Source organism: Zonotrichia albicollis, chromosome 6 (assembly GCF_047830755.1).
Source record: "Zonotrichia albicollis isolate bZonAlb1 chromosome 6, bZonAlb1.hap1, whole genome shotgun sequence".
Taxonomy (NCBI): domain Eukaryota; kingdom Metazoa; phylum Chordata; class Aves; order Passeriformes; family Passerellidae; genus Zonotrichia; species Zonotrichia albicollis.
Genome location: NC_133824.1, coordinates 24,499,869 through 24,514,258, shown reverse-complemented (window position 1 = coordinate 24,514,258; position 14,390 = coordinate 24,499,869). Strand labels below are relative to the sequence as shown.

General features: G+C 45.9%; 1 protein-coding gene across 1 annotated transcript; it reads right to left on the bottom strand.

Annotated features, from left to right (window-relative positions):
• Nucleotides 1-2,138: 2,138 nt before the first annotated feature.
• Nucleotides 2,139-12,578, bottom strand: GREM1 (gremlin 1, DAN family BMP antagonist). Its single transcript, XM_074542788.1, has 2 exons — nt 12,122-12,578; nt 2,139-5,588 (listed from the first exon to the last, which is right to left on the bottom strand). The coding sequence occupies exons 1-2, from the start codon at nt 12,307-12,309 to the stop codon at nt 5,033-5,035; spliced, it is 744 nt and encodes a 247-aa protein (XP_074398889.1). The 5' UTR covers nt 12,310-12,578; the 3' UTR covers nt 2,139-5,032.
• Nucleotides 12,579-14,390: the final 1,812 nt, after the last annotated feature.

Here is a 14,390-nt window from a genome sequence, read left to right as displayed (position 1 = left end):
GAATTTTGGGGAGTTTTAATGCAATCTGAAATAATCTTTTTTTACATCAGTATAGACTTTCTTATATCTTGCTCCTTGATTTTTCAAAAAAAAAGTGGATTCTGAATTTCATTTTCAAAACTTTTAGAAAATAATAGAAAAGTGAGCAAATGACAGTTAAAATTTCTGTACTCCTCCACCCAGACCCATGAAAGCTTGAGGAAGAATTCAGGCAGTCAGAAGCCACACAAGGCACTTTAAGTCATCAGCTACATTCCCAGGCAGGCAGTGCACATAGGCTTCAGATGTTTTTATATAGATGCATTACAAGGCAGCATCAAAAATCTGCACTGGGACTCTCTGTGACACTTGTGCATTGCTGGGAATTTCTGATTTCAATCTCAACTGATAAAAAAAAAATAAATCTGATGGTTATTAAAAATATGAACCACTGTTTTGGCTAAATACAAATACATGTTAAATTTTCAGTCCCTTAAAATTTAAATTATGCAGCTCTCCCCTTTGGTTAGTGCATTGCAACCATCCAGGTAAACAGGACAGCTCAGAAAAAAATTTGGATGTTCTTCTGCCAAAATTAACTGTTGTATTTCAGTAACTAACAAAGTGGGTTTTGGGGCAGGTTTGAGTTATTTGGAGTGAATAAGATCTAGGCATTTTTCACTTGGTTGTTCTCCTTCAAGCAACATTTTGGAACTAAACCCTGTAGGTTTGCATCTACGGTGGAAAAGGAACATCAGCCCCAAGGGTGCAGTTCTAATTCTCCTTTCTGCTTTTTTTTGTTTGGGTTGGGTTTTTTCTGTTTTGGGAGTGGGATTTTGTTTGTTTGGGGGTTTTTGTCACTCAGGAGAAGGTAAATGACCAGGTGGGGTTACCGCACCATTTTTGCCAAGGCCAGGTGCCCGGTGCCGGGCTGGCGGAGCGGAGGCGCGGTGCCCGCGGCGCACATGTGCGGCTCAGATGGGAGCGCCCGGCAGAGCCCGCGCTCCGCTCCCGGCGCTCGGAATCGCACACTGCGAGCTCCCAGCAGCACATGGCTGACAGAGACACCAGAACCCCTCACACACCCAGCCCAGCCCACTGGGCACACAGGAAAGCAGGTCTCTGTTCTGCCTGCATCCCTGACAGCAGAGCAAGGTGTGTGAATTCTCTCTCTTGCCTTCTTTTGGTCTCTGTAACTAACTATAAAGCACATGGGAGGTTATCTTCAATTCAAAACTGGTATGCAGGACAAATATAAACCATAATTAAATTATATGTTACTATGTAATTAGTAAGACCATGGTTCCATGGAGTACTAGAAAGATAAGTCCAGGAGGTTTTCCTCTGGTTTAAATATTTAAATAAAGATAGATATGCACAACTTCTCACGGAAACATTCTGCTCAACTGTGCCCATACCTCAGACCAGAAAAAGTCGATTACCTTCCAAAAAAAAGATTCTTATATTCTGATTTTATTATATTTCCAGCAAGTTTTAGAAGCACGACAAAGTTAGATGTGAAGTAAGACTAAACCAAAAGGGTGGAAAGTTTGAAGAAATGTGTTCTCCCTGGCTGCAGTCCTTCCTCAACCCTGGCCTTGCACATGTGCTGCCAGCAGTGACAAATCTTCCTGCTCTTTTTTTATAATTCTTTTGCATCTCCTCTGTCCCTATTTGCAGCTTGTAATATGCTGTATTGTAAAGGTGTTCCTTACTCTTTTTTTCCAGAAGTGGGACTAAACTGCCAGCTAAACACCAAACTGAGATAAGGCACAAGGCAGGCAGGCCAACTCCAGCTTTACAACAATTCAAGGCTGATTTATATTTTCAACTGTCACTCTATGGTTTACAAGGGGAAAAGTGTGAGCAAAGATTGAGATTTTCCTTCTATAAATTGTGGAAGGGTGAGGGGCAAGTGACAGATCTCATTTAAAAGCCTTATTGAAGTAGCTGTGTTGAATGATGGTGCCATTGCTTGTCTCTATGTCTTATTGTCATAATGTAAAGCCTTTTATAATTAGAAGAAACCACAGAAGTCAGGATAAAGTACAACAGATCCAGAAAGAGCTGGAAACTTGAGGAAGGGGGGGAAAAAACCAAACCAAAAAAACCACAAAAAACCAAAAAACAAACAACAATAGACACAGGCTGGAGAAGATATTTTATTTATTTGTTACTAGTAGTTAAAATGACGTATAAAATGCTGGGAAGAGAAAAACCTCCAATTCTATTCAGTTACAAAATAATTAAAACTTCATTTTAAACCAAGTTTTGCTTTGTGAGACCGAGCATGAAAATACTGCAGCCTTAGGTTATATAGTCCATTGTTTTTAGAATAAAGCAGACATTTAAATACATATTGTGGTTGATATTAAATATCTCATATAATTGTAAGTTAGTAGAACTTTCTTACTCTCAGGCAATGACTAGCAATTCATATGGGTGAGGGGGATCTGCCTCAAAGGGAGTTCCATCATGATCTATGCACAGGCAGTTTTAGAACATAAAGGTTTGGAATACTTTTATCAATTTTCCTTGAGAATTCTAGACAAAACTTAAAGGAGTTTCTGAAGCTATGCTTAACAGCTAAGGGGTTAGGGACATAGCAGTCTCTGTCAAAGAAAATGTGAAATTTGCTGTCAATTTTACATGAAGAAAAAAAATCATTCATAAGGTGTTCCCATTTCTTGAACAAAAACCCAAGCTAGTACAAAATTTCCAGCAATGACTGAGGTTGGCCCTTTCCCCTGGGGAAAAAAAATTTAAAAAGCAATTTAAATGAAAATATTCCCTGCCTATTATCAGTGAAAGAGAATTTGTATTAATAATAACATTAAATATCCTTATCTTTCTGTTTAACTATTCACATTCCACACAGTGGAAACCTACCTCCTATAATTCCAGATTTTAAAACTGGATTTTAAAATCCATGAAAACATGTCAAACTGCTGAGTGAGAGTATACCAAAAGAAATGCATTTTAATAATACCAATAAATGGGCTGTAATCATTTAGTTTTACAAACACAGACCTCACAGCAGTGGATTTTAGAACAAAAATGGACGAGCTGTAGAGATGCAGGATATCACCAATAAATGTATGATGCATTACATAACAGGTGGGAAAATTGATAAAATGAGGCCACATAGAATGCACCTGTGACATGCCACTCATATCTTTCCCTCTGGGCATGTTACCGGGGGCAGAACTGTCCTCCTTAATAGTCTATGGCAAGAAATCATGTCCAAATAATCACCTTGTGGCTGAGAGAGGCATCTGGTGGGAGAGAGCAGAGTCATACCGATAGTGAATCCTACAGAATATTGCTGCTGAGTGGGGAAACTGAGTCCTGGACCCTCCAAGACCCATCACACAGTAAGTGTGGACCTTCGAGTGCTCAGGATAGCAAGGACAACATGCATGGATGGGCTGCCTCTCTGGTCCAATCCCAGGACACACCTCATTAAAATAACTTTTTTGTAGGAACTTCTGTGCTCTTGCCAAACTTTGCAGCCCTGATCAATTTTAAACTCCTAAGCCTGAAGGAAAGAAAAGACAAGATAACCTCACAGGTGAGAGTCATCAAGCTGTTGGAAATAGGGTGTCCCCTTTTATGTTTTTTCCCCCCAGATGAGAGGGGCAGTCAGCCCTAAGTGTTCAGGAAATTCTCTTTACTTACTCCAAATCCAGTTTAAATTCAAGTCTGTGGTAAAAGATATAAAAAGAGGATCATTGCTGGCAAAGTTCTGCATCTCTGTTTCAACAAACTGCATGCCTGTGGCAAAGCTAAAATAACAATAACAATGCAATGTTTACTAGTCATGAATGTCGTGTCTTTTGTCTCTTGTGTGGTTATTGCATTTTCAGTCACATGATGCTTGTTTTAATTTTTGCTCTGCTCTTTATGTACTAAATTACTGCCATTCTGTACTTGATCTTGGTTAGCAAGATTTTTGTGCTGTGGTTATGTATGTGTGTGAAAAAGAAGAGTTTGGTTACACACAATGAAGTAGGCACACTCATTGCATGTATGTATAGATACCACTGCCTAAAAGATACTGCATATACATATATATGTAGATATGAAGAATAACTGATATCAGAAATAAAAGACATCAAATGGATCTAGTGGCATAAGAATGGGTTCTATTTGGTTTGGAGAGCCATCAGAATTCAGAAGTATATTTATAGCCTGGTATATAGTTTCTTTTTAATTTATGTAATATATGACTAGGTATATAAATTAAAGCAAAACGTAAACAGGAGACAATATCTCTTCCTCTGTGTTTTCCTATTTATGTACCTTTCCTTTTTCTACTCCCTTTTGTATTCTCCCTGTCTACTTGCTTTGACCTTTTGCTTTCTAAGTTGCTGTAGATCTGTTTCCCATCCACCTATATTGACTTTTCAGCACTCCCACATCCCCCCATTGTTCTCCAGACATGGATTTTGGATTGCAGCTCTTTTTTTGAAGAAGCGTGTTACAAACTCTCAACACAGCTTCTATTTTCAGTGATGGCTGTGCTACACTTTAAATTGCTCTTTGTCTATTTCTTATATAAGAATAGATTCGTGCTTTGAAATATATTGTCCTCTGGCTTTGATGTTTCACGTAATACAGTAAAAGCAAATAGCACAAAGGTGAACATTCGCAAAAGCCACAGCTCCACTTTCCCAGCAAGCGGCAAAATTGTGAATATACATATGAATTCGGAAACCTAATTCACGACTATGAGTAATTAGGGGTTTTTTAATGTCTCAAACGCTGTTTTTGTTTGTTGGTTTGTTTTGGTTTCTTTTTTTTTTTTTTTTGTAGTGAATATTCATGCATTTGCTCATCCATATCTCCATTTTCTCCCTTGCACACACACACATGCATGCCCTTTCCTTACATTAATTTTTCCTTTCTTTTTGGGGGTTTTTTCTTGTTTTAGGTAATTCACTAGGTCCCTTTCAGTTTTGCCCAGCCTTGAAGGTAGGCTAGTTCATGCCACTCACTCTCACAACGGCGGTGATTGCATACAGTCAGAGTGCAATTGCTACTTTTTCTCCACTTAGTCCAAGTCAATAGATATACACCGGCACTCCTTAACCCGGGTGATTCTTTTTTTCTTCCTTGGGGGCTGAAGCTCGGGGCAATTGAGTGTAACAGTCATAGTGGTGAATTTCTTGGGCTTGCAGAAGGAACAAGACTGGAAGGAGCCTTCCTCTTTACGGACGTGCCTGGGGATGTAGAAGGAATTGCACTGGCCATAGCAGAACCTGTTGATGATGGTGCGGCTGTTGCAGCCCTCCTCGTGGATAGTTTGTTTGAGGGGCTGGGTTTTGCACCAGTCCCGCTTCAGGTACTTGCGCTCGGTGATGTGCAGCGCCTCCTGGCTGGACTCCAGCACCTCCTCGGCAGGCATCGAGGTGCCCTTCCCTCGCTCCCGGTGCCTGGAGCCTGACTGCTGCTGTGTCTGCATCTGCTCCGAATCATTGGGCTGATCCTTGACAGGAGGAGGGATAGCGCCCTGAGATCCACGATTCCGCTTTCTCCCTTCGGCCGCTGGCAGCAGAAACCCCATCAGGAGAAACAGGGCACCGATGGCATACAGCGTGCGGACCATCCTGCAGGAAGGAAGGTGAGGAAATAAAGCACAGTTGTGGATTTCAGATATCAACAGAAGCCAGGTATGCACTAAATTTTCAGCTCCATAAAAAAATGTGCGCACACACACTTATAAAACATAAGAATTCAAGCCTGTACCAGCTGGAAAGCTGTTCCCAAATTACCAAGTGATAAAAGCTTTCAAATAGAGGATTGAAAGTAAGCCCAAACAAAATTTTGTTTGTGTGTCTTCCATCTTTTTCCAGCTTTTTTCTCCAAGTGCATTACCCTCATTCTCATTCCCTTCTTACAGCTCACTAACATACAGGAAGATTGCTCCTTACTTACAATGGTGGAAGAACAAATTTTATACCACACAAGGATTCATTACATGATACAGCTATCTACAATACCAGAGGGCTCAAGTCTTTGTCTCAGCAGATGTAGTCTACATTTCTGTTTCCTAATCAGACTCAGAAACTTTATACAGCTGCTTGAATAATGTACATCCAGTATATAATGTATATGTTGTATACACCTGCAGCCTGTTTTACAGCTTCCCAACCTCTGCCACACTGCACCTCCAAAGGGGTCCAATGTATCTGAGTGCAATGATGCTTAAGCTGAGAGATGTGCAACAAGTCAGGCAACAAACATAAAAGAATATTTAGGTACACATTAAAAGACATGTGTCTTATAATTTCAAACTACATCCTCTCACACATTGCGCTGAATTCTTGATTGAAGTAATACAGATGCAATCACAGTACTGAGAATTTTTCAGATCCCTAAATTTTATTCATTTTACACAGAATGGTGTTGTTGGAGGACAGAATTTTGTAAATGACATTAAATATCACAGAGTTGGTGCATATAAAAAAAGACCACTTCAGGAAGTGCGGTTAAGTGGAGATGATCAGGTCCTTCAAAACCGTATGGCTGCCCCAAACCTAATTATTGGGTAGGAAAAACTTTCCTACTTATACTTTCCTCCCTTATTCCACCATTTCTGTTGCTCCCCAAATCTGAGTTCTTGAAGCTGTTCCGTCAGCTTAAAACACCAACCAGCACAGAAGAAGCTCATCAGTGTCACACTTCCCCCTTCCAGAAGCACCATGGTCCCCAAGTTTTTCTGAAAGGAGCTAGGGGTAGCAAGACAGTCAGGTGAGGTAATAAGTCTCTGAGGGACACTCTCCATGTGGAAGCGTGGAGGAAGGCACCAGAAATGAGCAACTAACTGTGAAAAAACCACTGTAAAACACGAAAATTGTGAAGAGGCACAGGCATTAAAAAGGAAAAAAAGGGACTGTGAAGAAAAAAAATGCTGAGGAAGTCATTGTTTTCTACCTGCTTGGAATGCTGCAGTTATATCCCTTGTTTGACTTGCTTTATTAGTATGGAGAAAAAAAAAAAAAAGCATTTAAATTGAAGAATCCTTCTTGTGTTACTGCTCGAGAAACATGTGAAACCATGGGCACTGTCCTGGACGGCCTCATCCGCTCTGCTGAGACCACACAACTAGGCAGGAAAGCAGCCAAATGCCAGCACTGTGAGGGCCACCTAGAGACTCAGCAGAGGCTCAGGGTAAGTACTGTTTGCTGTAAAAAATAACTGCTAATTTCTCGGTTATTAGGTCTTCCCAGTCACATGGAGAAAATAAACGTTGTGCTGTTCAAACAGCCTTTCTCATAAATGGATTGAGGGAGGAATTCCTGAAGTAGGAAAGTGTCATAGGGGGTTCTACTACATTCAGGGAGTTGCTTGTGGATCTAAAATTGTTAGTGTTTGTCAGCAGATTTCTAGAGCACCTAGGGTTCCCGATGTATCACAGATGTACACATTCATTTCAGTACTCTGGGCACCAGCATGTCCTGTGTTTGGCAGTCAAGGAAGGGGTGTAAGAATGATACAGTTGGTGACTCCAACAGACAATCTGGAAGGGCTGCTGTTAGTATCTAAATGAAATATGGTATGGAACGCGCAATTTTAATAACCTTAAGACTTTGACATAGACAAAAATAAGTTGGGAATTCCAATTAAGGAATAACACAGCATAATTTCAAGTGTCAGCCTGGACTTCTCATTTGATGTTTTCTCCTCATCTCTATTACAACCTGAATATTGTTTAGACACACTTAGTTTTAATTTTTTCTTAAAAAAAAGTTTTCAGAGAATTATTAACTATTGCTTATTCCATTAAGAGATCAGAATGATTTCTTCCAAAACTATTCTTATTTCTCTGGTGACTGTCTAGTCACCACTATTTTAATATGCACTTTATTTACTCAACATGGTGCCAGTCTTAAAAGAAAAAGTTATTGCATGAAGTTGAAAATAAATTGCTAGGTTGTAAGCAGTGCCAAAAAACTTCAGGTGTTTATTTTATTTGGTGTCCCACAACTTGGATGAGGTTCCACCAACATGCATATTCCTGGATTACTTTTATTTTTAAAACTGATTAGCTACACATTGTTTTCTTTCTTTTTTTTTTTTTTTCCACCACAGATGGCACAGCAAGGTCTAGTCCTACAAAAATGAGGTGTATTCTGGGATGGGAATCTGGGGAGAGTTTCATAGTAATATATACTATTGTAAGGTCTGTGGCCCAGATTCATGCAACTTTATGAAGCACCAGCTTATCCCTAAGGAAATGCAAGAATGTGTTTCAGTGTAATCCTAAACTGGGAAGAGGTAATTTTTCACTGGGTTGGTTTCCAGCCTTAAAGGTGGAAGCTGCATTACATGCCCATAAAAGAAATTGTAACTCAAATGAAAATTAGCCACTCAGCAGAAACATTTGTTATGGTCACTTCCGAAACACACATCTAAAAGTAATTCAGAAATGTAGGGATAAATACAGGTTAAATTCAGAAGAGGCTGTGTGAACAGCAGCTAAGCAGGATCTTTTTTTTAATAACTGATTAAAATTTATTTTAAAATTAAGATTTTAATTTTTAAAATGAAAAACATAAAGGAAAGTGAAGTGGTATGGCTCAGGAAGGAAAGCAGCCAAAATGCAGTATGGGCATCCTGCAGCACCTCTGGTGCCAGGGCAATCAATGCTTCTGCTTATGAGAGAAGATGACACCTTGGCTCGCATTAGGAAGTGAAGTGGTTCATCTCTCTATGAGTTAGCAGTTGTGAATGTTTCTTTAGCAGGGTTTTTTACTGAAAGAAGTAAAACAGAGAAGAGGACAGTAGGAGTAGCTAAAATCAGCATTACCATACCAAAAGTTTTACTGAAGAGAAATGTCTCCCGAAGTAAATGCTCTTTCTCCTCATTACAGTCATAATTCTGCAGAAGCTGTAGCTCTGCAGCTGTGAGAATCAGGCTGTAAAAACTTATATTCCATGTTTCAGCAAAATTTTCATTACTTGATACCAACTGGCTGTTACACTGGCATAACAAGAAATCCTTTGGAGAATTCATTTGAGAATCCTTTGAACAAACAGATGACCACAACCAAAATGATCAATTCCCCCATTTCATTCAGATCCAGAGAGATATGACAGAACTATTATTTCTTTTTTTAAAGTAACACAATACTACAAAACTCTATTCTTTCCATATTCCACTGCTGAGTTCCACTTTTCATCATCTGTAAGCTCTTAGTCCTAAAGCCAAAAGAAGTTTTATTGCTGACTTCAAACAGGAGCAGAATTGGGCCCTAACATTCATATCACTTCATATGTGGTTTATCTAGAGCCTGAGATCTCATCATCTAAAACAGATTAAGAAACGTGTGGATTAATACTAGCAACTATTGAAAGAGAAATGTAAATGCTTTCAGGTTTACTATTTCATGCAATTAGTTTGTAATTTCTTTTCATTTATACATTTTCTGCTATGAATTAAGGATCTCCACATGTCAGTTCATAGAAAGAATTTCCCTATGAGTTCCTAGGCAGAGTCAGAAAGTTACTAATGACATTTTTAGCTCAACACAACTTGTTTAAAAGATCTGGATGGAAAGCTGGTTGAAATACCCAGCAAAATTGTCACAGATCTTAACAGGCCTGTAACTTCATCTGTAAACCCCTTTTATTAGCAAAATATTATGAAGAGCCATGGACTCCTGTGCTTCACAAGAAACATGAAAAATAATCTGATGAAGAACTAAAAAAAAAAACAACCAACAATTATTTGGTGGACTTCAAATACAAGTCAAAGAAAGACACAAAACACAATCTCTTTGACTACTGCAAAAATGGAAGTGGTTTTGTCCCGAAGGATCAGAATAATTTTATGCCTTGCATATTACGTCTGAATTCCAGAAACACTCTTATGTAATGTTTTCATAGTTCATAGATCTGTATTTTTAAATATTAAAAAAGCATAGTAATGGCAGTTCCCAGAAAACTGCATTTTTTTTCTGAAATCAAGACAGCAAAACTAACATCTGTGTTTCATAGAATTTGGATTTATTTACATTTCAGAAAATTTCTTCTTGAGAGTCATAGAGATGGGGGGTTTTGAGACATATAAGGAGTGTAGGCAGCAATTTTAAAACAAACAAACAAACAAACCAACCAACCCTTGAAACCTTGAGAATTCCCCGTTTAAGAAACTATTTTTCTGCAGGACATCCTATGGGACTCCCGGGATGCTGAACATCATGGTGGCCCTGGCTGGTACCAAACCCGGGTTTGCCTCGCCTGAAGAGGCCCACGCAGCCTGACAGCTCCCAGCTTCCCAGCGGACACATTTCCTCAGGGAGCCCTGCAACAACCGAGAGAGCTTTGCTTCTCTCTCTGCGCTGCCGTGCGTGCTGAAAAGGAGAGTGGAGAAGCTACGCATTTCTGGGTAGCACTGCCGACAGAAAAAAGCCAAATGCTTTAGCACAGCTTGGCACTGAAGGCTGAAGAGGAGCGGAGAGCTACGGCCATCGGTGCCTTTGTCACCCACCCAGGGCCCCAGGGCGCACGCTGGCTGGTTATTCCCGGTGCGCCGGGCTCGCAGAGGAGCGGGGCAGGAGCAGAGCGCTCCTGCTGCCCTCGGGTCGCGGGCCGGGCTCAGAGGCAGCTGAGGCTGGGGAGCCACTGGCACTGCACCCAGAGGTGGCCGCTCACAAAGCGCCTGATAAACCCGGCGTCTGTCAGCAGCAGGGAGAGCCAAAGGCGCGCTGGTGCCCCAGAGCCCCAGCTGTGCAAAGGGAGGTTGTGTCTCAGCCCTGGCGACCGAAACGGGATTCGCTTGCCATTCGTTCGCCGAGAGGAGCCACAAATGGGACACCAGGAGTGAGGCCGCAGCTGATGGCCGGGGAGGGACTCTGCGGTACAGCGGGCCGGGGGCCGCGCACCTTGCCGGCCCCGCACGGCCCCGCACCTTGCCGGCCCGCACCCTGCCGGCCCCGCACCTTGCCGGCCCGTACCTTGTCGGCCCGCACCCTGCCGGCCCCCGCACGGCCGCACCGCCCAAGCCGAGGAGATAACACGGAGAGCCTGGCTGCGCCGCGGGGATCGCCGGCTGCCGGCAGGGCGGGAAGACCGCAGGCTTGGTTTGGCTTGGCATGGCCGGGAGCGACTCGGCCCGGCTCCCCGAGGGCGGGGACGCTGCTGGCGGCGGCAGGCGACACCGACGGCTCTTCCCACGGGGCACGGCGGCCGTCTGGATTAACCCAAGGGAGGACGAACTCGCTGAAGGGACTGCCAAGCCCACGGGGGATCGTTTTGAAACAGACGGGGCAAGCAAGCAGGCTTGCCCTCCAGAAGGGAAAGCCCTGCGCCGCTGGCCCCGCGCCGGGAGGAGCGCGGCCGGGCCCAGGGGCTGCCAGGGCCGTGAGGGCACCGCTCACCGACGGGCGCACGGAGCCGCCGGATCGACAAAACTCCCGCGGCTCCGAGTCAGGTGGGAGGGCTGGGCGGAGAGGCGGCCGAGGGCGCCGCGCTCCGCCCGGGCCTGCGCGGAGAAGGACGCGGGGCGCTGCTCACGGGCGGGCGCTGCCTGTGCGGAGGCTGCGCCCCGCGGCACCCGGGCCGGCCGGCACACACCGAGGCTCCCGCACGGCACGCACCCCGCCCCGGGAGCTCCTGAGGTACCCGGAGCACGCTCCTCCGAGGAGCGGAGGTTTGCAAAGGCGGGCCAGGAGAGAGCCGGGGGCTGAGCGGCCTCGTAGAGGGCAGCTCGGCGGGACGAGATGGGATGGGGCTGGCATCTGGGGATCTGCCCCCGCCCCGCTCCGTGCAGAGGCCGGGCCGGGATTTTTCCGTGTCTCGGGTGGGCGCCGAATCCAATTTGTCGGGAGTGATGCTGTAGGCGGAGATGAGAGGCAGAGCTAACGGGGCTTTTGCAGTCCCCGTGCTTGTGAGGCGAAAGAGACGGTGCCCTAATCCCCAGCGCTGCGGCGGAAAGCTTGGTGCGCCTCGCTCCCGCGGACGGGAGGGACGGGCGTCACCCCCTGCAAAACCGAGACGCCCTGGAGTTTTGCTAGACACCGGTGAACAGTTCCTTCCCTTGCCCCTTTCTGAAGGTAGGATAGAGAGCTTAACATTGTGCCTCCCACAGACACTGGCCGAACTCGCCAGTGCCGGACCCGTTCGCGCCCCAGCTCACCTGCGCGGCGGCGGGGCTCGGCTCGGCTCGGCGGCTCCTCGGTGCGGGCTGGGGCTCTGCGGGGCTCTGAGCGATGGGTCACTCGGTGGAGCGGGTGGCGTGGGAGCCCGAAGCTGCCCGGGAGTCCATAGAGAGAGAGAATGTCGGGTCCTGCCTACAAATTGCAGCAGCGCCGAGCTGTCTCCCATTTAAATGTCTGCCAGCTGAGATCTGCTCTCCAAGCCCCTCCAGATCATTGGACAAGCGCCTCCAAAGCCCGTGTTATCCGCCCCTTTTAACACTTCCATAAACTTCCACCAGGGAAAGCTTTCAGTCATCCAGATAAACACTCGACTACTTTCCTGTCTTCAGAGAATCGGTGCTAAAGGTCACCACCCCAAGGAATTGTTCCTGGAATGCACAGAAAATTAACATTTTCCATCCCCATTAAAGTATGACAGTTAAGAAGAATTAAACCCTAGCCCCCTCCCACCGCCTCCGCCGCCTTTCCGCGCACGCTGGGCGCTCCCCTGCCCACGGGCCGGCCGGCCGAGCGGTCCGGCTGCGGGGAGCCCCTGACCGGCCTGCCTTGGCCGGGGGAGGCAGCCGCCTCTGCAGCCCTCCCATTGCAAACTGGCTTTCTGAGGCTCTGCAGTGTGCCGGGAATTTCGCAGCTTTGGAGGAAAAAGCCTCTGTGGCAATGTCTGTGTGCAGGGGTGTTAAACCGTGGCTCCCGATCCGCTGCCCCGCGCTCATGGCTCTGTATCACTGAGGATTTGGTTTTTTGGGGGAGGGTTGTTTTTTGTTTTTGTTTTTAACTTTGTCCCGTTGCTGTCTCTCGAAGGGCGGGGGGCTGCTTAAGCCCCCCGAGAGGAGCAAGGCCGGCGGAGCGCGGAGCCGGCGGGAGCGGCGCGGCCGTCGGGGCAGCGCAGCCGGGCTCAGCCAGCCCCGCGGGTCCGGGGGCCGCCCGAAAGGAGGCAGAAACCGCGGGGGCTGAGCGCTTTAGGGACCCAGCCCGTCCCAGCAGTAGCCGGGAGCATCTCCGTGCGCTGCAGCTGCCCGAAGGCGCGCCCCGAATCTGCTGCCAGCGTCGGGCTGGGGGCACCGAGGGGCAAGCCCTGGAGGGCGGACAGAGCCCGCAGCCAAGCCTGCGCTTCCTCCAGTGCTAGCCGGCCCCTGTCCTCCAAGCGCTCCGCTGCCGGTGTCTGACCGGGCTACCCACAGGCAGTACGGGCAGGAGCAGCCTCTGAGCCACGGGCTGACTTTTGGGCTTGCTAATTAAACGGAGACGTGTGTCAGCTGCCGCCTCCAGCTGCGGGCATCGCGCCGCAGAAGAAGCGCCGGGCCAAGCTCTGCCATGGATACGAGCGCTGCAGGTGGTGCCGGTAGGTCTGGGCTCTCCTGGCTGCTGGGCACGAGTTACTGCCCGTGAATCAAACCAGCCCTGCTCTGTCACCAGCAGTCAGCAGCCGCCTTGGACTTCAGACAGGCCCCGATCTCACCTAAGAGGTAGTTTTACTTGCAGAAGGGGAAGACGAATTAAAATGAAAGGATTTGCTACATTAGGGGTGCCAGAGCTAGGCAAGACGCCAAGTTTCTGACTCTGACAGTACTTAGCGGTAGCTTGCTTTTTGCTGAGACTGAGACTTGGCTTCCCTTAGAGCCTGAGTGCTTAGCAAGGTAGTAAATTAGGCCCGTTACAATAATTCACACACATTTAGTGACAACTTGTTAAAAAAACCATCACTTCACAGGGCAAGTCACCACAGCGCAGTGGTAGGTGGGAGCACGAGAGAGAAAATGAGTTGGTGTGCAGGAGCCACTGAAATTCAAAGACATTTAAGGGGGGAAGGATTACTGGCAAGGAATTACAGCAAATGACATCTATGTGGGTAGAAGGAGAGGCCGAGAGAATTTGTATTATTTTGTTTGTTTGGGGTTTTTTTACTCATAAAAGTGCTATTGTTTGTATTTTATTTTATTTGTTTTTAAGTAATTGGTGTCCCTCCTTCGTGATTCCAAAGAAAAGGTCACCAGTCCCACCTCTCAGTATGTTGAGACTTTGTGCTCTTTTCCATTTCCTTCTGTGGAGCAGCTGAATTGTATTGAAGGGGTCTGTTGGGTCTCTCCTGCTCTGTGTCTCACCCTGATATAGAAGTTGTGTTCCCTCCTCAAGATCCACCTTCCTTTTCTTGCAGCTGAATATCCTATACCATATCTTCTCATCTGGTTTCTTCCCCTTAGCATGATCTGCAGTGTTCCAAGTATGCACTAGCACCTTGGGTCAAGC

Excerpts from the sequence above, each read along its gene's own strand:
- GREM1 (XM_074542788.1), bottom strand. The coding sequence starts at position 12,309 with ATGGGAGACAGCTCGGCGCTGCTGCAATTTGTAGGCAGGACCCGACAT. Across the intron at positions 5,589-12,121 it reads CGAGCCCCGCCGCCGCGCAG|GATGGTCCGCACGCTGTATG; the intron begins GTGAGCTGGGGC and ends TCCTTCCTGCAG.